The 24,535-nt window shown below is 39.5% G+C and overlaps 1 protein-coding gene across 1 annotated transcript in view; it reads right to left on the reverse strand.

The window, feature by feature from the left end:
- Positions 1–22,885, reverse strand: part of Dsg1 (desmoglein 1) — a 34,145-nt gene extending 11,260 nt beyond the window's left edge. The window contains exons 1-11 of the mRNA XM_021659805.2: positions 22,588–22,885; positions 13,656–13,691; positions 13,070–13,201; positions 11,794–11,949; positions 10,501–10,645; positions 6,888–7,054; positions 5,277–5,411; positions 4,799–4,984; positions 2,109–2,368; positions 1,636–1,775; positions 240–608 (exon numbers count right to left, since the gene is read on the reverse strand). Of these exons, the coding sequence (XP_021515480.2) occupies positions 240–608; positions 1,636–1,775; positions 2,109–2,368; positions 4,799–4,984; positions 5,277–5,411; positions 6,888–7,054; positions 10,501–10,645; positions 11,794–11,949; positions 13,070–13,201; positions 13,656–13,691; positions 22,588–22,635 (1,774 nt within the window). The 5' untranslated portion in view covers positions 22,636–22,885. The remainder of the gene's footprint in view (positions 1–239; positions 609–1,635; positions 1,776–2,108; positions 2,369–4,798; positions 4,985–5,276; positions 5,412–6,887; positions 7,055–10,500; positions 10,646–11,793; positions 11,950–13,069; positions 13,202–13,655; positions 13,692–22,587) is intronic.
- Positions 22,886–24,535: the final 1,650 nt, after the last annotated feature.

The raw sequence follows: 24,535 nt of genomic DNA on the forward strand, positions 1-24,535 counted from the left end.
ACATTGACACTGGCTGCAGAGAAGTTGCTGTCCTCCACAGTACCACCAAGGGTCTAAGAGTTTAATTTTATTTTCCTCCCCCCATACGTTCAATACCAAGCACAAAAAATTTCTGGATAATTACACAATCCGAGAGTCTGCAAAATGTATTTCATCAAAGAATAATTAAAAAAAAAAACTTATTTCTTTCCCTATATTTCTTGGGAGACACATGTCAAAAGAATTGTTGAAGCACTTACGTCCTAGGACTAAGAACCCCATGATGAGCAGCCCGATGCCTGCTGGACCGAAGTGAACGTTGTCCCCGACGTCGTCGCCTTGCCGCGAACCGTCGTCATACGTTTCATCACGGCCATCTACGTCGCCTCCTCCCGACTGTTGGTTTGTGACGCGCTGAGGTCCCTCAGTAGAAGTGGTTTGATTTGTGTAAGTCTGTCCTCCAGAGGTGTTACCATCACCGGAAGAGCCGCCGCCACCGGAAGTGCCGCCGCCACCGGAAGTGCCGCCGCCACCGGAAGTGTCGCCGCCACCACCTTCTGTGTTCTGCTCATAGCCAGAGCCGCTCAGTTCAACGATGACTGTTCCAGTGCAGGTCCTCTGAAGAGAATCTGTAACAGGGTTCACAGCAGAAGAAATTGCCGTCTGTACACAGCCTAGAGATCCTTAGATTATAAGTGTCCACCAGCCATGTGTCGCTTTGTGTGGGGGTTCCGGAGACTGATGGAAAGTAATTGCTTCCCCGATGGACCCATCTCCACAGCCCTTGACTCAATTTTTAAGCCAGTCAGTTATTATATTATTAGAATTAACCTTATCGTTATTATAGTTTATAGTGTTGCTAGCTAGATATATCCAAGTTGAAAATGCAAAAGTACAGAAAGATGTGAAAACCAGAAGCTAACCCACAGCATCAGTACTTGAGGATAATTTTCTAGATTCCCTTGAGATCAGCTGTCCTTAGTGTTAAGGCCCATGTTGCCTCTTCATGGCACACTGATACGATCTTCTGATTCATTCTGCTCTGGGATTTGAGTTGTCACTTTAAATTGTATGCACTCCTTCATGCTTTAGTACACATTTAATTAACATACTCTCTGATGGGTACATGGTTTTATGTGAAATGGACTATAGTTTCCTTCCTCAGTAACCTGCCGATGCTCGGTAGTAACTGGCAAAGAGAGTGCTCTATGCAATCAGCCTTCTATATTTAGCACTTTCCCAAAGAGTACTGGGAGTGGGATTATCAAACTGGAATAAGGAAATGAACTGAAGTTCGTATTTATGTACTATTACACAAATACGAGCCTTGCTTTCACTGCCAGAACCATGGCTCCTGGCACAGAGGCTGGCATTTATTTAGTTGAGGCTCAGTACATACTTTTGGAATAAAGGAAATAAAATCTCTGGAGCTGTGCAACAGGTCTAGGATCCAACAAGCAGTAAATGATGCGGCAGGACAGCCACCCAGTCTCACCACAGTTTGTATGGCCTTAGCCTCATGCTAGTGACAATTTGAGTGTACAGTGCTCAACATGATAACTGCTATTGAAAAAGGTATTTCTTTACAAGAGGACAGTGAGCTTTGACTTATTTATGCTTGGCTTTCTCTGGAAGGAAGTTAAATCGATTTCTTACCATCTATTGACAACACTGTTCCTTCATATCTCCGGTTGAGCATTCTGTATTGCTCCATGGTAACTCTGTTTCTTAACGTTATTTTGCCTGTTCTTGAGTCAACAGCCAGCAGGTCGGCTGGGTTATTTCCCATCACATATCTGTATTTAAAAGAATACAATAGCAGTTAAAGATATTTTTGAAAGAGAGATTTTGTAAAATTACTTTTTAAAGGTTAGTGTACAAAATAATGGGTTTATTGTGTCTTTTCGCACATATGTGTCTCACACTTTGTTCTCATTTATTCTTCTTCCCTCCTGCTCACCTCACACCTCCTGCTCTTCTCTGGCTGGTTTCCGTCCTTCCCCCAAATAGTTCTTGCTTCCATGACACATGTACTCCATTACCCTCTATTCCCCGCTCCCTTAAGACTGCTCCTTCCCTTCTCGTGATCCCCTAAGGTTATAATTTTAGTTGGAAAACACCATTCTTACCTAACATTTGTTGAAGCTCGGCCTGTGTCCAGGTCCGTAGCTACAAAGTCTCCCACTTGGTAATTTGCTCCCATTTTACTGTTTATTACAAATGTCTTTGATCCTGGCCTGAACACTGAGCCCTCCACCACATTCAACACAGTCACGGTGATCATAGTTGCTGTGAGTTTATATTGAGAAATAATTGACTGATGGAACTCAGCTACATTTCGAACACCAATACTGAGTTGTAGATTCTGCATGGCTTCATAATCTAAGGGCTAGAAAATACATAAAGAATTATTAATTTTCCTGCAAGAAAACATTTTAGAGAACCAGAGACATCCTTTGAGACTAGTCAAAGTAATTTTTTTTTTTTTACGTTATTGTTTCAGTTATGTGATTGAACATAAATCCACATGATTACCCAGTCTAGTCTCAGTTTCTGGGTATTAAGTTCATGGTAGACACATACAAACATAGTAAGGAAAAAAAAATCTAGTTGTCCTGGATTCTTTTTAACAAAGGATCAATAGGAGTCCGGATTGCTCACCAAACCAGGTAAATGCTTAAATTCAACATATAATCCAATTCATTTATTTTCAGTGCAAAGACAGTTTATGTTAGCCGACAGCATTGCGTGTTTCTGAGAAAGCAGCTCTTTTTTACCAAAATATATTAGAGATCTAATCATTTAACTAATTTATCCCTGAAGAGTTATTAAAAAATCATTTCAGTGTGACTTTTTGAATGTCAATGTATGTGTATGTACATATGTGTTATATATATGAAGAAATACTTATTTTTCTTCAATATGTCCTGAAAATTAGTTGATATAATGAAATACTTAAAGTATTAAGTTTTTATAGAAGTTGATATCCAAATCCACAATTCATAAAATTTACCAAATAGCTGATGTGTTCTCCATGTAGCAAATATATTTTCTTGAATCTTATGAGTATTTTAAATAAAAATATTCATACACTGAGCTCTCTTGTTTATCTAAAATTTTGTATTATAGAATTAGTCTTATTTGCACCTAAAATGCCAATTATAGCATGAGTGTGTATATAGCATACACACACATATATATACTCACCATAATCTTCTCTATAACCATAGTAAAGAATTTGATATTTGTTATCCTATCTGGGAGAATTATTCTAGTTTTTAGGTACAGGTATTAAAAGCAGGTAAGTTGAGTAATTTTTAGAGTAATACAAAAATGAGGGTGTATAGATTCAAAACTAATCTGCTTGCATCCAATCCTAGATACTATCCCAGAAAAAATGAATTTAAGGATAAGGAAACTTAGGTTTAGATGTCTGTGTCATTTACTAGCAATAAAAATTAAGACAGACTGCAGGCTCTCTGAGCCTCCACCTTTTTTTTTTTTTTTCTACAATATGGACTTAATATAATTTGATTTTCAAGGGTTCTGGGGGAGTTGAGCAGAAACATCTGGAAACTGTTTCAAGCAAATGGAAGCAAACAGTCTCGGTGAATGAAATGTTAAGAGACTTGTGAGGCATGAGAACACTCTTCCCAAAGGAACTCAGTCCAGTGAAAATTTGCTTTGTAGGGTCATTCTGAAAGGCAGACTACAGCAGGACTGAGGATAAGTCCAGAGACACCAGGGTGACAGAGCTAGGGGAACCCTGGGTCTACACTAAGAGGCAGAATCAACAGGGAATGGTGGGGCTCCTGCAGGATGAAAGAAGTGCATGAGGAGGTATTGCAGTGTAATGTGAATGATTCAGATTGGGTGCAGTGCATCATGAGCAAGTACTGAAAACGAAAAGCATTTGTCCTCAAGTCTTGAACCACCGGGTAAAAACTTTACTCTCAGCTTCTCAGCAGTCAGGTTTTCAACCTTACATCTCAGAGGATGTCTTACTGCATGTAAATGTGGTGATCAGTTGATACAGAGGAGAGATAAAACAAGCCTTGGCCAACGGCCACACTGAGATGGGACTGTGAGGGCTCTGTGATTCTACAATTGTCACAGTTTAGTTCCATAGGAAAATGACAATGGCTTAATTTTACTATCCTAGAAAAAAATCAACTTTTAATTTATCTGATGAATATTCTTAAAGCATAATATTAGAATTTCAGTGTTGGCACGGGCACATTTTTAAAGTCCATGGTAAATTTACTTTTAAAAATATTGTTTAACTGTTGACTTTGGAGCTGGAGAGATGGCTCAATGGTTGGGAGAACATACTGTCCTTGCAGACCAAGGCTCAGTTCCAAGGACAGGCACAGGGCAGCTCACATAACTTCAACTCGAGGGGATCTGATGCCTCTAGCCTCTGAGAGATTGTGTGCACATACCTCTGTACAGGTGCAGAAACCCATATATGTAATTAAAAGTGATAAAATAAATCTTTAAATAAATACAAACAAAACCTTAACTTTAAAGGTCAATCTTATCTGGGTGTTTGAAACCCTCTTATAGAAATGCTTTCCCCTGACATGATCTTTGGGAAGAACTGTATTGATAAAAAGAGTTTCAAAATTTTAATGCTTATTTTCCCGAGGTGATATAAGCATACACATTCCCATTAAAAATGTTTGTATTTCACGTAATTTTAAAAGCATAGTAATATTTGTTATTTCATAGATTCTTTTATAAAATGTTAGTATCATTTTAACTTTGATGTTTTGAAATAGAAAAGACCAGCAAAACAAGTTACTTAGAATAATTATACCTTGACAACCTTCAGAATTCCTACATTTGTTCTTTCATTCATTTCTATTTCAAACCAATTCCCCTCATTTCCAGAGATGAAAAAAATGACTGCCTTCCAGTTGTCCGAGAATTCCTCATCCAAATCAATGACTCTGATCTGTTGTATCCCAGAGTGCAGCGCATTCTCTTCAATGCGGATGTCATACTGAAACAAGAGGTAAAGCATGAGAGCAAAGCACAGGAGGTACTCATGTACCAGGCTGCCCACGGCATGTTCATAGTTAACTATTCAGAAACAACATCCTTGCTCATGATCACATACTTTGTTGTTCCAATCCGCTTTTCCTACTGAAGAAACAATTCAAGAGAAAATGTCTACACTGGTGTTGCAGATAGCAAACGTAGCTAGTGTACTTGAAAACGGATGGGTTTCTGTAAGAACTGGAATGCAATGAATGTAAAGTTATTAAATCTAGTTCTCAAGAACCAATGCTTACGGACGATTGCTCCAAGTATGGGATGTTGTCATTGACGTCCAGGATTCGGATGCTGCACTCGCATTCTGCAGACATGCCATCTGCCCCACCATCACGGTCCGAGCCTCTCACCGCGAGAGAATACTGGCTATATTGCTGAAAAGAACACATTACAGGCGGTGTCACACTAGGCATAGACTGCCTTATGCAAAGGTCTTTTAAAACACTGGCTCAACATTATGCTGTACATAACTCCACAGCAGAAGACACAGTAACGGAGAAGATGGCAATCTACAGGTCCACATCACTCAGTATGGTCTTTGTCACTTTCCAGTGATGTTTGCCCAGCATAATCTCAAAGAAGCAACAGTTTGTTAAAGACTTCATTTCCTATTTGTTGTATGTCCAGAGGGAGGAAAAGAGTATAAAGGGTGAGACAGGCCAAAGTGTTCAGAAAGAGAAAGCTGTGGTTCATTAAAGAAGCATGGCATGAAATTCCATGCTATCTATGAGCAATGAGCCACCGAGTATTCAAGACAAATACAGAGGTGTCCAGTAACAGGTGAAGTGTGGGAAATTGAGTCACTGATGCTGTTTCTATTTCGGCTTCTATTCCGTGGGGCCTCCACTTTTAGAAGTTGGTGAAAGCCATGGGAGCTTCCTTAGACTTGTGCACAAATATATTATTTGCTATTTCTGGGTATAGCACATCTCATCATGGTTCCAGAATCCCCATTGATGGTGGAGGGCCTTTACCTCCAACATCCTTTCTTACAGAGCTTTACTGCTAAAATTATTTTGGTATTAAGAGATTTTTTTATTGGGCTATGTAAAAAAATACGAGAGAAATGGGAAAAGCTAAATAACTGAATCTTTTCTTCTAAAGGTGGTTTTCAAACAAGTGAAAAAGTGATCAAGTAACTTAAAAACATTCACAGATGTCTATAGGTTTAAAGCAGACAAAAGCCCAGCACTGAGGAGAAGTGAACACAAAGTCCCACCCTAACCAAGAAGCTATTCGTAATTGATACCTGCTGGAAAAGAGAAAACAGTTTCCTCCAATGGAGTGCAACTGGACATAACAGCCTCAGTCCAGGGCAAGTTCCACGTTCAAGAGTACTTGGCCAACATAAAACAGGCTCCTATTTGTGTGCCTGTCTGAATTTTTTTTTATTTTAATATTTTTTATCTTATAAGTGTTTTGTGAGTTTATTGTGCTCCTTGTTTTACTTTGAGAGGAAGAGAGAGGAGAGTGTGGATGGGTAGGGAGAGTGGGTAGGTAAGTAAGCCCTGGGGGGAGTGGTTAGAGGAGGGGAAAGAATATGATTAAAAAATAGTTTACAAAAATGTTTTAAATTAATTTTTGGTATAAGATGGATCAATATGTGAATTTCCTTACCACAAACCTAATAATAACTTGAGAGACATTCCACAATGGAGGGAGAGAACCAACTCTCAGAAGTTGTCCTCTGACCTTCACAAGTATACAATAGCATGCACATGACCACACACACATAAATAAATAAAAACGTACAAAATTTGAATGTTTCTTTCAGTTTTTCTCTCTCTTAAGTGCCCGTACTTTTAGAATTAGTTCCTTAGAATAAAACTCCATTAAGAGACAAAGATTACCTCTCTGTCTAGGAAATTATTCATCGTTCGGATTTCTCCACTGTACCGGTTGATGATGAACATTGGTGAGTCCGAAGGCTCCTGTCTTATGATCTTGAAGGCTATCTTTGAGTTCAAGTTATTTGGCTCATCTGCATCAGTAGCGTTGAGTCTCATTACCAGTGTGTCTAGAAATCAAGGGCAGATGGCACAACATCAATGTTCACTATATTATATATTATCTTCTTTCATTAATTTTGTCCTAATAAAAAGACCATATGTAAGGTGTCTGGTACTCTGCCCAGAGTTTGGCTATGAGTCTCAGTATCTCCTTTGATACCCCAGTAGGCAGTCTTTCAGAGGTCCTCTGTGGAAGGTCCCTGTCCTGTTACTTGTTTTCTCCTACTTCCAATGTCAATCTGTTTGCCTTTCAGATCAGGAGGGGATGGGAACTTCACAAGGAGAACAACAGAGTCAAAAAACCTGGGCCCAGTGAGTCCTGCAGAGACTGATACTCTAACCAAGGACATTTCATAGAGAGGACCTAGACCCCCTGTTCAGAGGAAGCCCATAGGCTGCTCAGTTTCCAAGTGGATTCCCTAGTAAGGGGTAGACACACTTTCTCTGATGTGAACTCAGTGGCCAGCTCTTTGATCACCTTCCCTTAGGGGTGGGGTACAGTCTTTCCAGTCCACAGAGGAAGACAATGCAGCCAGTCCTGATGAGACCTGATAGGCTAGTGTCAGAAGGGGAGGAGGTCCTTCCCTATCAGGGGCCTAGGGAAAGGGCATAGGGGGAGAAAAGGGGAGGGTGGGACTGGGAGGAGATGAGGGAGGGGGCAGCAGTGGGGACACAAAGTGAATAAATTATAATAAATAAATAAATAAAAATTTAAAAAGATCATATTTAAATGGGAGCCTAGACATTACTGTAGGGAAAAAGGAAGCCTGTTATTCCAAATCTTTGTTTTTTTATTTTAATATAACTTCTTTTAAACAAGATGCTACGCTTAAATAAAATAGCATTAAAACCCAATTAATGTTTTCCCAAGTGTTTCATATGACCTTATTTCTAGCCATATGATCTTTTCCTTACTTCTGATGGTTATAAAGAAGAATGTATAAATAATTCCGTCCTCACAAAGTTCATGTGAGAATTTAATAGCAAATGAGAATATTGAGTGATGTTTATATGAATAATGCACTTCAAATAAATATCATTGTCCACCTTGGGCCTTTAGTAAGTGGCATTGCTGTTTACACTGGAATTGGCTCTTGTGTAGGTGCTTGTAGGGACTGTTTGTTTAACTACATTCACGGCCCCGTCCTTATCTTCCTTAATCTAATAAGTAGTTTTTTGATAAATGATGCTAGTGGGCAACAAAAGCTTCAACATTTATTCAACAGCTGGAATTCTGTTCTACTCTCTAAATTGTTCCCAACACAATTTTCTAGAATGCAAGCACATTCTATCCCTTCTCTTTTCTCCTCTTTGCCCTGTGCCATTTTCTCTCTTTCTTTTCTCCTTTCTCACTTCTCCCTCTTGGCTCCACACCTCTTGAACAATCTTCAACCATGTGCAAATGGCTAATATACTGTTCCACTTAGGTGAGTGAATATTTGGTAATTAAATTTGTAGGTACAGCAAGCCATAGGGTAGCAGCTGTACACTGAGATTGTCAGGGGCCTTGCAGAGAAATGCTACACTGGAATAGATTCTTTAGTACCATTTCACCATTTATGAGGTATACTTCCAGCACTCACAGTGAGCCACATGAAATTACATTTATAATACATTTCCACTGTATAAAACTAGCAACTTGAGCAAAGAACAAAGAGAAACTGTGCAGTTGGTCTCTTCTGCAGTGGGTTCCAAGCCCACAATAATGAATGAAAAATGCAAAGAACTTACATTACATTTGACTGGTTATCTAAAGACTTTTTCATGTCAATAGTTTTTGTTATCTAAGAAACATAATATAATTACTGTTTATATGACATTTACATAATATTGGACATACAATGTATCTATCTAGAAATAATTAAAAATCTGTGAAGGAATGTAGGTGAGTTGTATGCAAGCAAGATATTGTTTGTAAAAGGATATGAACTCCATAGATCTCTTTATTTTTAGAGGTCCTGGAGCCAAACCCAAAAGAGAAGGAGGGATGGCTACATTTGTTATAGCTTGTATGAAAGGTAGAAGCATGATTTCTTGGCATTTATTATTAAGAAAAGCTTTTGACATTAAAAGAGATTACTCGGAAACAGGCATCTTTGAATGACTTTAAAATTATCAACTTCTTTCTGTTTCCACTACTCGCTCCTCCCCCGCCCCCAGTTTCTACTAGGTGCTTTTCCTCCATCCTTCCACAAGTGTGCCTTGGAAATGAATGAGAACACATGATATTTGCCTTTTTGCATCTGGCGTGGTTTATGTAGGAGTGATGAGGTTTATAGTGCACTAGCTCTTCTGGGTTCTTTATTCAGTAGAATAGAGTAACAATCTATGATAAATTTCAAAATGATTGCAAAAGATGTGTATGGAGTTCCCCAGGGCTTACTGGTTGAAGACATGGGAGGGCTCTTGATCCTTGTTTGATTTTTATGCATTGTAGCGGATGATGTACTGCCATAAAGAGGTACATTTCTTACATCTGGATAAAAAAATAATGCGAGAGGCCCAACCCCTGACTCTATTAATGATATTCTCATATCCTTGAAGACAGAAACCTAGCATAACTGTAGTCTGAGAGGCTCCACTGAGCAGGTAATGGAAACAGATGCAGGGACCCAAAGCTAAACATTAGCCTGATTGTGGAAGAGTTACGGGAGGAATTGAGTGAGCCGGAGGGGTCAAGGACACCACAAGAAGACCTACATAGCCAACTAATCTGGGCCCATGGAGGCTTATAGAGACTGAACCACCAACCAAAGAACAGACATGGGCTTGTCCTAGACCCCCTACAGATATAAAGCTGATTGGCTGTTTGGTCCTCAAGTGAGTCTCCTAACAATTGGAGCAGGGGGGGGGGGCTGTGTCTGATTTGAACTCTGTTGCCTCCCTCTGGATCCCTTTTCCTAGCAGGGCAGCCTTGTCTTGCCTTAGTGAAAGAGGAGGCACTTAGCCCTGATACAACTTGATGTGCCAGGGTGGAGTAGTACCCAGGAAGGGGGAAGTATGGGGGAAGTGGATTGGAGGGTGGGGCTGGGAAGGAAGGGAGGGAATGAGGTGGTGAGTGGCATGTAAAATGAACAAATAAGTAAATTAATGAAAAAAATAAATTTAAAGTAAGGATGGTGATCACACGTGAGTGGGCTTGGCTTTCAATACACTCAGCCACAGAGTAACTTCTCCTCCCTCTGAGCCTGTCCCCACTGTGCTGCACGCCCTGTTGGGATTTATCACAAGAACCTCTAAGGAGCTAGGGCATGAGGAATGAGCATTAATTCCAGCTGTTGCTTTGGAGGTGCTTCTGGGCTGACACAGGAGCTATTTCCTGAGTTGTTTGTTCTAGAGGCTTACTAGATTCTCTCAGTTGGTGATGTTGACCTTAACACAGCTCAGCCCAGTTGCCTAGTAACAGTAATTTAGACATCAACACATAGTTTCTTTCACAGTGCAGGTGACTCACTTGCATTAGAATTTTCTTCTATTTGTCCTAGGAATGTAGTCATGGAAAACACGGGAGGGTTGTCATTGATGTCCAAAACCCTGACTCTGAGTTCCAGTGGGTTCTCCAAATCTTGACCTTGTGCATTCAGAGCTCGGCAGTAGATCTAGATAGGAAAGAAAAGGATCTGTGGCAAGGCATGTATTTGTAAGTTCTTACAGAATGAAGGCATTGCCTTAGTACCACAGGAGCAAGGGACATCATATTATTATTATTTCCCACTGAAATACACACATGAGCAAAACATACAGCCAATAAGAAAAGGTAAACAAGAACATAAGATGCCAGGTTGAAAAGCAACCTGACACGTTAGATAAAGGGAATGTTGCATATTCTGTGTCTAAAATCAAGAAAAAGAGAACCAGCAGGAGGACATGGGAGAATGTGGTCAGAAGAGACAGAGGAGCACTTTGGAAAAAAAAAGTGGCATTCTTAAGTGTTGGGATGGTTATGTGGCTGTTTGTTTTATCATTACTACTTCCATTGTGAAGACATATAATGTACATTGTTTTGCAGAGGTCATCTGCTCTGTGTAGCAATGCATTGTTCCTCAAGGTAGACCGGTTTGCTGATTTGGTGACTTTGTAGGGAGACACTGTGGAGGGAAGAAGTCAAGAATACAGATTTGGACTTAGAGGCTAAAGAATTAAAGTAATTCTAGGAGTGGAGATGAGCAGCGTGAATGAAAGCAGCAAAAACTAAGGGATGTCTGAAGGTAGTTTAGAATATGATTTTTTTTTCAGGACTGGGATTGAACCCAGGCTTTTATACACAGGAGGCAAATGCTTGATCACGGAGTTACAAAGAACGAAAGAAGAGAGAGAAAAGGTCAGTTAAGAATGAGTGAGTTTCCGAAGTTCATTTAGAGCTCAGATGAGCTTGATGATGAGGTGTGTTCACATGGAACAAATAGCTTCCAGGAGCACCAGGCTCATCACCTGGCAGTGGAGTTAAAAGAAGGTATCAGTTTTTACTGATTTTTCTCTTTTAAAGATTGAATAAAAGGTAAATATTTGTCATTCTGAACAAATATTCTAATTTGTCCTAGAGCCGATGTAAACTAGCATTTTTTGCTAACACATTAGGGAAATATCTCTATTAATATTTCCTCATCTATTGGGGTAGCTGTAAATTAAGAAAGATCTCAGAAGGCCCAGTTTGGGCTCTCTTAAAATCAAATATGGCACAATCTAAGATTTTTTTCCCGAGAATAATTTATACCTGCCTACAGATACTGACACAAAGCTCACTTACAATGAAATAGGGGGTGACTTCCCGATCGACAATGGAGGTTATATTGATTTCACCAGTTTTTTGATTAATAATGAAGATTCCATAAGGTGGCTGGTCAATTCCTACTCCGGAGATGCGGTAGGTCACTGGCTGGTTTGCAGCACAATCTGAATGAATCTGTACAAAGACACGAATGAAGATGTTACAGGGGTATGCGGACTTCTCCATGCGACAGATGACAACTGTCTTCCTTGAGAACTGTTGAATGTACTGTCTGTAACACCAATTGGGAGGTTTTGAAAACAGAGAAGTACACTTGCAGTAGTAGGTATTTTTAATCATAAATAGGAATGTGATAAAATAATTCCATTTCTATGTCTACCGAACAAATGTCACCCTAAGAAGTCTATAGATGCTGTTCAAAGATGCCATAATCGTTAAACATTTATAATTCTATTTTCATATTAGTTTTGGACTCTTTGCTAGTTCTTTTTCTAGAGTAAGCTATCGCTTGCCTCCTCAGAGAGTTTTATAATGCAGTTTTCACCTAATGTTGATCTTTAAATTAAAAAAAAATATACAGATTCAGAAAATTATTTAAATAAATTTTGTAGTATCAAGCTACTTGAAACTTTTAGTTCTGGAAGTGGGAAGGAAAAGGAGAGAGCCCACCCCAGTAAAGGGCTAAAGTCTGGCTTTTTCTTCAAGATAAATGATGTATGAATATAAGTAAATCTTACAAGGGACTTGCCATTGTATCTGTAAGAGTGGCTGTGTTTGCATCTGTGCTTGTATCTGTGTGTCTGTGGCTGTGAATCTGTGTGTAGAAAGGGAGTAAGTCCCCGAGTTTATGCTTTTGTGTATGAAGAAAGGAAGAGAGAGAAAATGAGAAGAGTTTGGGGTTACAAATAAGGCAAGCCCTTAATGTTTACAAATATGGGCAAATAGGAGTTAAGTTCTAATAGGTTATGAAGTGGAAAGAGGACATACTCTGAGCATGTTGAAATCTCAACCCATTTGAGAAGCATCGTTCTTTTGCAGTCTAGGTGAACAAAATGTTCATGTATATTACTTTTGCCAGTGAGAAGAAACAGCGATTAACCTTTTATCCAAGTACTCAACTTTTTTGGTTTATCCCTTTCGGAATTTTTGTCTTTATAATTTGAATGGGGAGGAGCTGTTAGGTGACAACATTTTAGTAATATGAGTTCACAAAGGACATGAGAGCCGGGCCCTTCCAGAACTGTGACCTTGGCCATTGCGCTTTTCACGTTCACTCTCTGGGGTTGACACTTACCTTGGCAATTGGGTTTCTCTTTGAGTTGTCCTCTCCTTCCCGGCAGGCTGCAGCGAACTTGATCCACTCACGTTTCTGCCTTCTGATGGAGTGCCACTTGATGGTACTGTTTTTGGCGTTATAGTCTCTTACCTTAAGTAGGTAGAGTAAAATATAGTGTCTATTAGCTATTACTTATTATTGGTAGTCTACTGGAGATTTTGGAGGAAGAGTCATTATGTCAGGAAGAGAAGACAATTAAATGGAAAATTAAGAATTTCGATAATTTTAATATTTCTAACTATAACATTGCAATGATTTTGTATTTAGGAGGATGAGGGTTTTCTTGAGTATATGCTGTCATTGCTAATCCATCTTTCTTTTGTTCTGCTCCCTCTCCTTCCATTTCCTTCCCCTCTTCTTTTGTTTGCTCACTATGTGATTAAATCAGGGTTTTGTTTGTTTGTTTTTATTGCAGCCCAGATAACCTCTAATCCACAATCTTCTTGCATCAACCTTGGGAGAGCTGGGATTATAGGCATATACAATACTATCTCTTGCTCTTTTGTTTTTCGGTTTAGAAAAAAATAGGTTTGCTGTATCTTACCTGAATTTGGAATTCACTGTTAACTTCAAGCACCACCTGTAAAAAGCAGTCACAGTAGTAAGTTTTAACTGTTTCAAATTACTTATTATTCAATGACTAAGAACACTTAAAAATAAAACCAAACAGTAAAGGTGTGAGGTAAATTAATGGCACTAAATATTCCTTAGCTGTTCTTTGCATTAAACAGAGCTCTGTTTAAGTTGAGTTCCAGATTTGAGTTTTGCACATAACTTGTGGGGAAGTACCAGCATACAGCAAATTATTTTTATTCTAAAAATTGTGGTGATCTCTTAAAACATGGACATTAACATATCAAGGTATATGTCTGTATATTTATGTAAGACATGGCAAAATGTATATTTAAAAATTAAGCACTTTTTGCATTCATTATACTATATTGCACCGAGGATCAGTTCATGAGAGTGTACACTCGTAAGTTTTGTAAATATCTTTCCAAATAAGAGGTGTTCAACTTCTAATTGTGTTTTTCTCATAACAGTAAAGCCTGAAATCCATGCTTATAGTCAGACTTTAGCAATGATATTAAATGCTATAGTGTGCATTTAAAAATATGAATATTAATACTTTTTAAACACAGTGATTAGCATTTCATAGCTGGTCTCAGTTTCATCTTTGAAGGAAATATAAATTTCAGTTTCCAAGATGTTTTGAAAAACCTGTCAAAATAGAAAAGTTGAAGAAAAACAAATATGTATTTATGGTCAACATGAGTAGCATGAAGAAAATTATTACCCATAATATTATGTCAGTCATTGAAATTATTACCATTGCCATTAAGTACAGAACAATGTGTCCAGGGAAATCTGCACATTTATATTGTCATTACAAACAAAAGCCATTACTAGTATTATCTCCTTTATACAGGTGAGGAAACTGAGGTCTAGCTACCAACTTATGGCAAAATGCCCCTCTATACAGTTCAGCTTAAATACGTATTTATTTTAAGATCAGGTATAAGAGAGCTTATTTTCTCACATAAATTAAGTGAAACATTTCCACAAATTGATATTACATGTTTGAGAACTAAAAGTTACTGTTTTGATATAATCTCATATTATCCATATTGGTGGTTTGGAGTGTACATGCATGTGTGTGCATGCGTGCATATGTGTGTGTGTGTGTGTGTGTGTGTGTGTGTGTGTGTGGTGTATGAGCACATGCGTGTTGGGGTGAATACCTGTGCTCATGTGCAGAGAATAGAGAATGACAGTGAGTGTCCTGCTCTCACACTCTCAGCCTTATTCCTCTAAGCCAGGGTCTCTCAACGAGCCTGGAATTAAGCTGGTGGCCAAGCAGCCCCGGCAATCCTACCCATCTCCACAGAAGTACAGCATTTGTGGGAATACCTAGCTTTTTATGAAGACGCTTGGGCTTCAACCTCAGATCTTCACCAATGAGTAGTAGCACTGCTCTGACCCACTGGGCCATCTTGTCAGCCCCACTGCTAATGCTTATATAAAAATAACAGCAGCAACAACAGCGACACAAGGTGACGAAGGAATCTACTTAGTAGGGTTTACAACTGCAGCGTTGTTCATAGAGGCGAGCTTGACTGCAGAATTCGCTTGTTCCAGTGGTTCTTGCTGCCCGTGATTTTTTGGGCACTCTTCTCAGTCTAGTGTTTTGTGGGTGTGACAGGGCTGCGGGGCTGTCTTATCTGCCTGCTTGGACATCATTTCTTCACAGCCCTTGTTTACTCATCTGCTATCTGCACTTCCCTTCCCTGAGTGAAGTGCCTGTGCCTGCTGCTTTGGGTAACTGGCCAGATGACTAAGAACTCTGCCCAACTTTATGAAGCTGGGTCATTCTTTTTCCCATGAGAGGCAACTTAGGCAGAAGACCAAATAGGTTTCACCACAGTGTCAGAATCACAATTGGATGGGTAATTAAAAAACTGCCTAGTCTGCTTTTCAAAACATGGTGGGTGAGTGTGAGTGTCTTCTTCTTCTTCTTCTTCTTCTTCTTCTTCTTCTTCTTCTTCTTCTTCTTCTTCTCCTTCTTCTTCTTCTTCTCCTTCTCCTTCTCCTTCTTCTTCTTTTATCACAATGTAGAATAAACTCAGATGCAAAGAATTAGGCTTTTACAGACAAAACAATGACATGGAAAAAAAATCACTGCATAGTGTAAAAGCTACATATATACATATTAATTCTATATAAAATTCTATGTAAATTTTATATGAAAACAGTCTAAAAGATATGTATATATATACATACATACATGTATATAGAAATTACTATACTTATTGTCTGAGTTTTATCTCATTTGAGATGTGGGTAGGCAGACTCCACACAAATACCTTTCCAGTCCTAATATCAAATCTTTGTGTGCCACAGAAGGATATTAAAGTATTTTGGTCATGGGAAAGGCATTCTGAAATTATAGGTTTGAAAGATTACTTGGACAAAAGTTGGTAGAAGCAATGGGAAGACTTAGAAATTATAGGCTGAAGGCCTTTGGGTTTTATGCACCAATCAAAGTTGAGGTGAGGAAGAGCTAAGTAGATGCAAAGGCAGTGGGAGCCACAGGGAAAGATCAAGAGAGAGAGAGTCTGGATTGACAGGATCCACAGGTTTAGAGAGCCGATGGGATGGGAGATAAAGAGCTGGAAGGATCCCTGGAGCTAGCAGACCTAAAGAGTGGGCCAGGACTGGAGGTAGGAGAGTGTTTGAGGTGCTGGAGGAATGCCAGATAAAGGCATGCAGCAATTCAGCAGAGCTCTAGCTTAGGTTTGTAATGTTATGCTGAGTCCACTCAGGCAGAGTTGCTGAAATCATGGGAGAGTTAGATATTTGTAAAGCTGAAGATTCAGTAAAGAAATAGCCTGTGGCTGAGGATGGCACAGGGAACGCCTACATTTGATTAACTGAAAATAGGTGGAATGTGGGATGTGGGGAGGTGGGGGTGGAGTGGTGGGAGTGGTTGTGAAGAGGCAGGACAGAGGGAACGGAATGAGATACACAGAAAAAAGAGAGGGAGGAAGAGAGGAATGAAAGAAGGGAGGAAGGGAGGTAGGCAGCAAAAGGCAGGAATAAAAGGTGCCATATAGATTGGAGGAAATGAAATGACTCACAGATGTTAAAGAAGGGGCATTTTAACACTAATGGACATAAAGGTCAGATGATCTTAAAACAAAACAAAACAAAACAAAAAACCAAACTGTGTGAAATTTGAGGAAGTCCTGAAGTTTCTGATACCTCCCAGAGTATATTTTTAGCTAGACAGGACAAAGATTGGCCATAGAAAAAGAGAACAAGGGATGAAAAAATGGAAGACATAAAATTACTTTCCCAAGAATTTTGATGATAAAAGAAGAGAGAAGAACAAAATTATAGCCTTACATGTGGGAATCAGGAAAGTTTTGTTTGAAAGTTGAGAAGGCCGTTTGTTTGGAAAGAAGCTGTTTAAAAGAGGTGTGACAGTTAGCAGGAGGGGACAGGCTGGAAAAGAGCAAAGAGAGTGAGGAAGGATGGGGATTATGATAAAGCAAAGTCAGAGAGCAGTTGTTCTACATGCCCTAGCATAGGCATGATTGGTCATTTTTCTGACAACGACGGAGTAGCATGAGCTCAGAAATAATTCTGGAATTTGCACAAGGTAGACAGCAATGGCGTCCCCCTGGAGACATGGGTTATCATGCTGTTCAGCAAGACTCTGCTCTCTTGCCCACCGGAAACCTAATCTGTCTGTGCCTCACTCTCATCACAAACCTTGAAAATTGAATTCTTCTGGAGTCGAAAAGTTCTATAACATCAGCCAACAACTCATTTCAACTTCCTTTCAAACCTGCTTCCACAGCCAATCAAAATATAGTTATTGCCACAGGATGTAAATTCATGGCACTTTTAATGATTATTCAGTTAAGTGAATTTCAATAAGTTTTTTTTTAATTAAAACTTGTTCAAATATGATAAAATTTGACTTAATGGGTAATTTTTATGAGGAAAGTCTTTTGTATTTAATAATAATGTAGGTAATGGCAATTTGTTGAATAAAATGTCTTCTTTAATTGTTACGTACATCAAAAAGATAAGCTAGAAAGAACAGGTAAAATAGAATGTGTTTCTTTACAAAACAGACAAACAAACAACAAAACAAAAAACTCTTTTGCCTTTCTCTTAGATTTCTCTGACAAAGGCTTTGATGTTGGGGTTGGCCATGCATTAGTATGCTAATTTCTCATGTTTCTTCATGGTTTGTTCATTTCTTTGACAAATGTGTACTACAAGGGTCTAAGACAGCATGATGACTTTAAGGCATTTCTTCTCAAACTTCGGGTTATGACCCTTCTTGGGGTTAAACAACCGTTTCACAGGGATCACATATTAGATATCCTGTATATAGGATATTTACATTATGAGTCATAACATTAGAAAATTACAGATATGAGGTAGTAATGAAGTAACTTTATGGTTGGGGATCACCACAATGTAAGATGAACTATATTAAAGAGTTGCAGCATTAGGAAAGTTGAGACTCTGAAAGTCCTGGTGAGCTTTTGTTGAAATTTCAAGTTCATTCAACCACAAACTGTTGGGGAAAAGGCAACATGATTATTTCCACAATGACCTTCTCAATAGTATATATTTTTGGAGTGTGTGTAGGAAAAGAAATTTTATCTATCCCCAATTTCCCTTTTGAGGTTACTTCCATGCAGTGAGACACTGTGGAGCAGTCTTGTATTGGCTGGGAGAGCTGTGAGTGATGCAAAGGTTAATCAGACATGATGCTTGCCTTCAAATAACTTAGAGTCAAGGGTTTCAAAAGCAGCATCCAGCTGTTAATTTGTAGGAATATGATTCTCATTAGACAAGTATTAAAAACTGTACTCCATGCTCATAGAGCAATTAAGAACATGGATCACCAGCCATTGGCATGAGAAAAGTTGGACCTATCTAAGGCCATTACAAGTATAACTAGTATGGGCAACATGAGCTGGCACCCTGGAAGATGTTAATTCAGCTGAAGGAACAGAAGAAATCTAACCACAGTGACCAGCAGACCACGCCTCCTGCCTATACATTAGGCAACGCCTTTTAAGATGCCAGGATTTTCAGCAACAGAGTCCTTGTCGAATGCAGAGTAGAAAGATATCGGAAAGTATGTGATGTGCACAGAGACCAGGGTGGCAGATGCTTCTTCATTCATCCTTACAGCATTCATGCTATAGTTATCCTGTCACCAAAATGCTTCCTTTCACACTGTCACAGCCCTAACTGAGCAGTGATGGATTTGTGCTCGCCATGTATGTTAAGTAGAAAGAAGATACTACCCCTAAATTTTTGGCGAGAAAAGAAAGCTTCCAGGAGCATCACATTTGTGGAGACAATCCTGCTTAGCTACAGTTTGTATTTCACTATCCAGAGGACTAGAAACAACAGTTCCATTCCCTATAACACGCTGGGTTAAAGTGCCCCCCTCTACATTGTCTTCTGTTTAGTCTATAGCAGCTGTTTAGCCCTTTTCTTGCTTTTAGTGTTAGTGAACAAAAATAAGGGAACTTAAAATGTCTTGCTCGCCTAAGTTATTAGCCTACATCATAAATGAGTAGCATTTTAGCCCTTGCTTGCATTCTTAAAAAGTTCAACCAAGTTCACATTGTAGGGCTAGTTTATTGGGTGTTTAGAAATTTTGTTATTAATTAAATAAAATAGTAATCTCATAAAAATCTCATAAAAAGGGTGGACTAGAGGCTGATCTAATGGTGCATGCTTTTTACCCAAGCATTTAGGAAGACATGGAGTTTAAGACCAGCCTGGGTTACCTAGTGAGGGAAGGCTAGACTGAGCTGCAGAGTAAGGTCCTGAACAACAACAACAAAAATCTGAAATAAAACAAAACCCCAAACTGGGATTAGAAATTATTTTTGCTAACAGATAAAAGAAGGTGTTTCCCTCTCTGTTCTTTGAGCTTATCATAGAGAAGTTACCTCTATAGAAAATGATGTCTTTGGATTTGACTTGTGTTTAAAAGAGTAATCAGACCTGGCAACTTTGCGGGTGAATTTTCCAGCAATCACGAGAGTTCTCAGATCCCACTGTTTTCTTTCTCACAGAGGCTGTGGTATTCCCTTTATAATTTTCACAGCCATCTGCACAGATTTTCGTTTGTTTGATGTACAGGTAACACTGTTTTCTGGCAGGAAAATAAATGCAACTACTCCTTCTATACATTGAGATTGATAAATGATATGTAGATAGATAGATAGATAGATAGATAGATAGATAGATAGATAGATAAATAGATAGATAGATGATAGACAGATAAGAGAAGGAAGAGGCAGAAGATGAAGAGGAGGAAGGGGATGAGAAAAGGGAAGAAGAGGAGGAAGAGGATAAAAAGGAGGAAGAAGATAGGGAAGAGGATGAGGAAGAGGAAAAGGAGGAGGAGGAAGAGTTTGTTCATGCCTTTTGCTTGTAGTGCTGTAACAGGTGTGAACAGCAGAGACATAGCCAGGAGGATTCTGAATTAGTTGAGGTTCATGCAGCAACTTTGGCCCCTTTAGAAGTAACTTCTCTGGTGTAGTCTCTGATCTAACTTACTAATTTGGGAGGATGGCTTTAAACATCCACTTCTGTGTGCTGAGCAGGTCATGTCTATTAGGCCAACACTTATTTGCTCAGCTCTCTAAATAAATTTATGTGAAAATATGATTAATGGAGACATCTAAAGTATATTTGCCTTTTTCAGATATATTCTTAATGTGGATTTTCATTTATTGACTTTGAACAGGGAAGAATATAGACTTCATGTTGTTGTTTTGTTTTGTTTTACACCTTTTCCTTTGGTAAAGAAAAATAACCTCATGGAGGTTAGGGACCAAAGAATGTGGTTGCAAAACCATCTGCTAGCCTTAAAGCCTCCAAAAGTGAAACATTTTTACTAAAAAGTTGTGTTAACCTGAAAATGAAGCATTTTAATTTCATTATGGTAAAAGTTTCTAAAGATGGGCTGGAGAGATGGCGCAGTGGCAAAGAGCACACACTGCTCTTCCATAAGACCTGATTTCGGTTCTCAGCTCCCGCATTGGTTGACTCACCACCGCCTGAACATCCTGGGCATTCACTCACTTGTGGCATACATTCACACACACACATTACATACATTACATACATTACACACACACAAGTAAACAAAAAAATAAAATATATAAGGCATCTGAGAAACTTGTGGTAGATTTTGCAATAAATATGGTCACAGACACCCTCTCTTCTCCAAACTAATTTTCTCTGTCTGTCTGTCTCTTTCCAAGCTTAGAGAATAAAGTACACATTTCCAGAAATCCCTGTCTATAGGCAGACAGTTCCAAGAGGACTTTGATAAAATTATATATTTTATTGACAAGTCACTAACCAAGAAATAGCTGTTTGGGGGAATTCTGTAAAATGCAATTAACTAGGAAAAAAATTACATAAACCAAGAGACAAAGAGTTGTTTATAAATTCAAGGAAAGTTAGAACACAGGTGCTGAAACACCCTTAGTGGATGGAAACACTACAATCAGCCTTAATGAGTCAAATTTATATGATTTTTAAATAGAAATTAAAGTATTTGATTATTTAGCAATACACAGGTATTCCTGTGGTAAAATAACATGCTGTAACACTCACTCATTTTCACCATAACCCAGGTTGTGACATCAACTGAGCTTAAGAAAATCAATTAAGAAGGGTATGAAACAAATGTCACATTTGAAAAGGAGGCTTAGATGCTACTGAGATGTTACTTATAGCTAAACATTATCACTCATGACCTCCCTGCCTATTTATCATTCACTCCTGAGAATTGCACCCAGGGCCTCGTGCTTGCTAGGCAAATGTTTCATCATTAAGCAACATCTCCAGCCCTACGTCCTCTCTTAATAAATAAACTGAATCAAAATTAGCTAGCATAGAGTAAATCCAAACTCTTAACTTGCTGCAATACTAATTCAACATTCCAGTTCAAAAATTAAACAAGTAAAAACAAATAAGAGCCAGATCCTGCCAAAGCTGGAGGGGAACTTCCCTAACACTTGCCTTTTGAAATTACCTTTATCCTAGTTGGACAGAGACTATGACTTTAAAACTTTCTTTCCTGAACATGAAATTGATATGTTGGTGTGGTACATTTATCAACTCTAAGAGAAAACGAAGGACCTGTCAGGGGACGACAATAAATCATTGCATGCTTTGACTATCAGAGGTACAACTTCTGTGCCACATCTTTACTGGAGGACAAGGACAGACAGCAGCAATTACACTTACCCCTCAATTATGCTCATTCCCTCACCTGCTATATTATTTATATAAATCTCCTGGACTTGCAGTTTTTGAAATTAGCAGTGACATTTTCATTCAAGTTCTAAAGAGCATAGAGCTTTTGGTTGTCGGTAGGAGGGATTCCGACATCAGGAAGGGAAGGGGCTGCGAGGCTTGTCATAGACAATTGCAATCCTAATGTCTATAAATCCTGTCCTGTCCAGTATGTTTCAAATCCAGCTTTGAAACCTACTGTCAGTTTGTCAATCAAAATACCTAGAGACGGGGAGAAAAGTTTAGATTGAAAACCCAGACACACCTGGAATACCTAGCTGAAAAGCCTCATCCCTGCCAATGAGAATTTGAACTAGCAAATACTGCAGCTTTAGGACTTTCTCAAATTCAGTATCTTCTGAGTGACTGACCAATGTCTGGGATATCAGAGACGTGATATGATGAATGGACACTGGGACATTAATATGGTCTGGAGTCTTCAATTAAAGAGAGAAACACTACTTAAAATCCCAGTTCATAAAAGCCACCTGTCATTAACATAAACTTTTAATGGTTTCACATAGAAGTGCTGGTAAATAACATTCTCTGAAAAGCCCTTGCTTGCTTATGCTGAGGCTGGGGGGTTGAAGGATGGCTTTTTAGCACAATCCACTTACCAGAAAAATGAGCAGCACTGCAGCTATTCTGAAGGAGGGCCAGTCCATCGCTGCTGCTGGCTTCTGTTACATCCACGGCCGAGGAGATTTGTTTGTTCTTCTCTGCTCTTTTTCTTTCTCTCACTCAGCTGGTGTCTGATTAAAATAATTTCCCAGTAGATGTTCTTACATGCAGGCTTTGAGGTGTTTCTGCCTTCCACTGGGAGAAGGAGGGAAGGTACGTATAACCAGTCTGGATCCCCACCCTAAAAACTTGGGCTGGTCTCAGTGAAATGCTTGACAAGATCATCATTGCTCCCAGGTAAAAGCTAAGGGACACACCCTTCTGCCAGCTGAAGAGCTGTCTCCATGGGGGTGGGACATGCCTCTCTCCTACTGAAGGCTTTTGGTGACAGACAGTCAAAATGTCCAAAGCATGGGGGCTCCTGCTCAGGCTCAGGGCTTCTCAGCTGCTCAGAAGTTCTCGGCTCATCAGATTAATAAGACTAGTATATTTGGAGTGTCCGTATCATTCACAGGCTTGTACAGCTTATGTTGAGCCAAACCCTCAGGCCATGGTAGAAAATTATAAGCTTTTCATTTTAGTAGATGTTAAGAAAGATACAGCTGGTTCCAAGGTTGTTAAGATTTAAAATTGCTAATGACGGGTGAGGATATTTTGAAGCATAACCGAACAAACAAGGCATAACCCTTACGATCATTGGGTTCTCTGTGTAATTTCTATTCCCTTTTAAGTGCCCTAAGTCCAGGGAAACCCCCCCCCCTTTTCTCTCCATAGACCTTCTTTTCTTCTCTTTAACTTTCTCCTCCTTAAGAGTCTGTCCTTTCAAAACGCATTAAAATAAATCTTGAAAAATTCACCAAGGTAGATTCAAAGGAAAGAGCCACAGCCTCCAATTAAAACCTGTTGACGTCCAGTGCTGAAATACTAATGAGAAAGCAGAAGGTACACGTCCAGTGAGGTGGGTTAAAAGTCAGTGACGATTCCCAAGCTCAGGGCCAAGACTGCACACCGAGCCAATTAGAACATGGGGAATGGCTGCCCACACACGCAGAGCTGCAGGAGCTGGAGGCGAGCAGAACGCTGACCCGTGTACAGCAGCGTTCAAAGACTCTTCTCTTAAACACTGGATCAGGAACCCTATTGGAGCTGGACATCCTCAGGGTTTGTTATGGTACTGTTTGTTATGGAAGCAAGGCCTGTGTGAGAACATGTAGATTATGGGACATGTAAACTTGTCCCAGAAATGAAAGATCTCTCTTGGGACCAGTCTATGGAATGTTGTCATTTTGCTATTGGTGTGTGGCAACAGCTACTTGACAGTGGTTTGAAATGTCATATGACTCACTGTAGCATGCAGAGGGGTAGAAAAGGGACTCCTGTGTTTGCAGTGAGCAGGAATTGAGTGGTGTGAATAAACCAATTTTCTTGGTAGGAATTGACTGGTGTGAACAAACTAACTAAAGAGAGGAACAGACCAAATTCCTCATTAGTAAATGAGAATCTGAGTGTCCATCTATGGCTCAGTTTGAACAATGCCTTAGTAGGTGGATCGTGTAACCAGGAATGACACGAAAGACAGGCGGACCGCCTCTTGTAGGCTGGCAGTGACAAGGGCATGTCTTATCCACCTGGAATTCTGGGCTCGATGCCAGGGAGTGCATGGCCCTTCTTCATCCATTGAATTACCTTTCCCTGAGCCCATCCCTGGCTCCTCCCTAACTCAAGGCCCTGTTCCAACAATCCCAACCAACCAGATGGTTTGGGGGACAGCAACTTATCTAACAGCTTTCTGAGTTAGGGCAGGGCCCCAGTCTCGTGGAGCAGTGAGCATCTCAGCAGGAGAACTAGCTGCATCATGCAATGCAGTTTACAAGTCTCCATTCCTCTCCCTTGGCTTCTTTCCTTGTCTTTTCATCTTTCAGTGCTATCTAAGTTTCTGCGATG

Source organism: Meriones unguiculatus, chromosome 2 (assembly GCF_030254825.1).
Source record: "Meriones unguiculatus strain TT.TT164.6M chromosome 2, Bangor_MerUng_6.1, whole genome shotgun sequence".
Taxonomy (NCBI): domain Eukaryota; kingdom Metazoa; phylum Chordata; class Mammalia; order Rodentia; family Muridae; genus Meriones; species Meriones unguiculatus.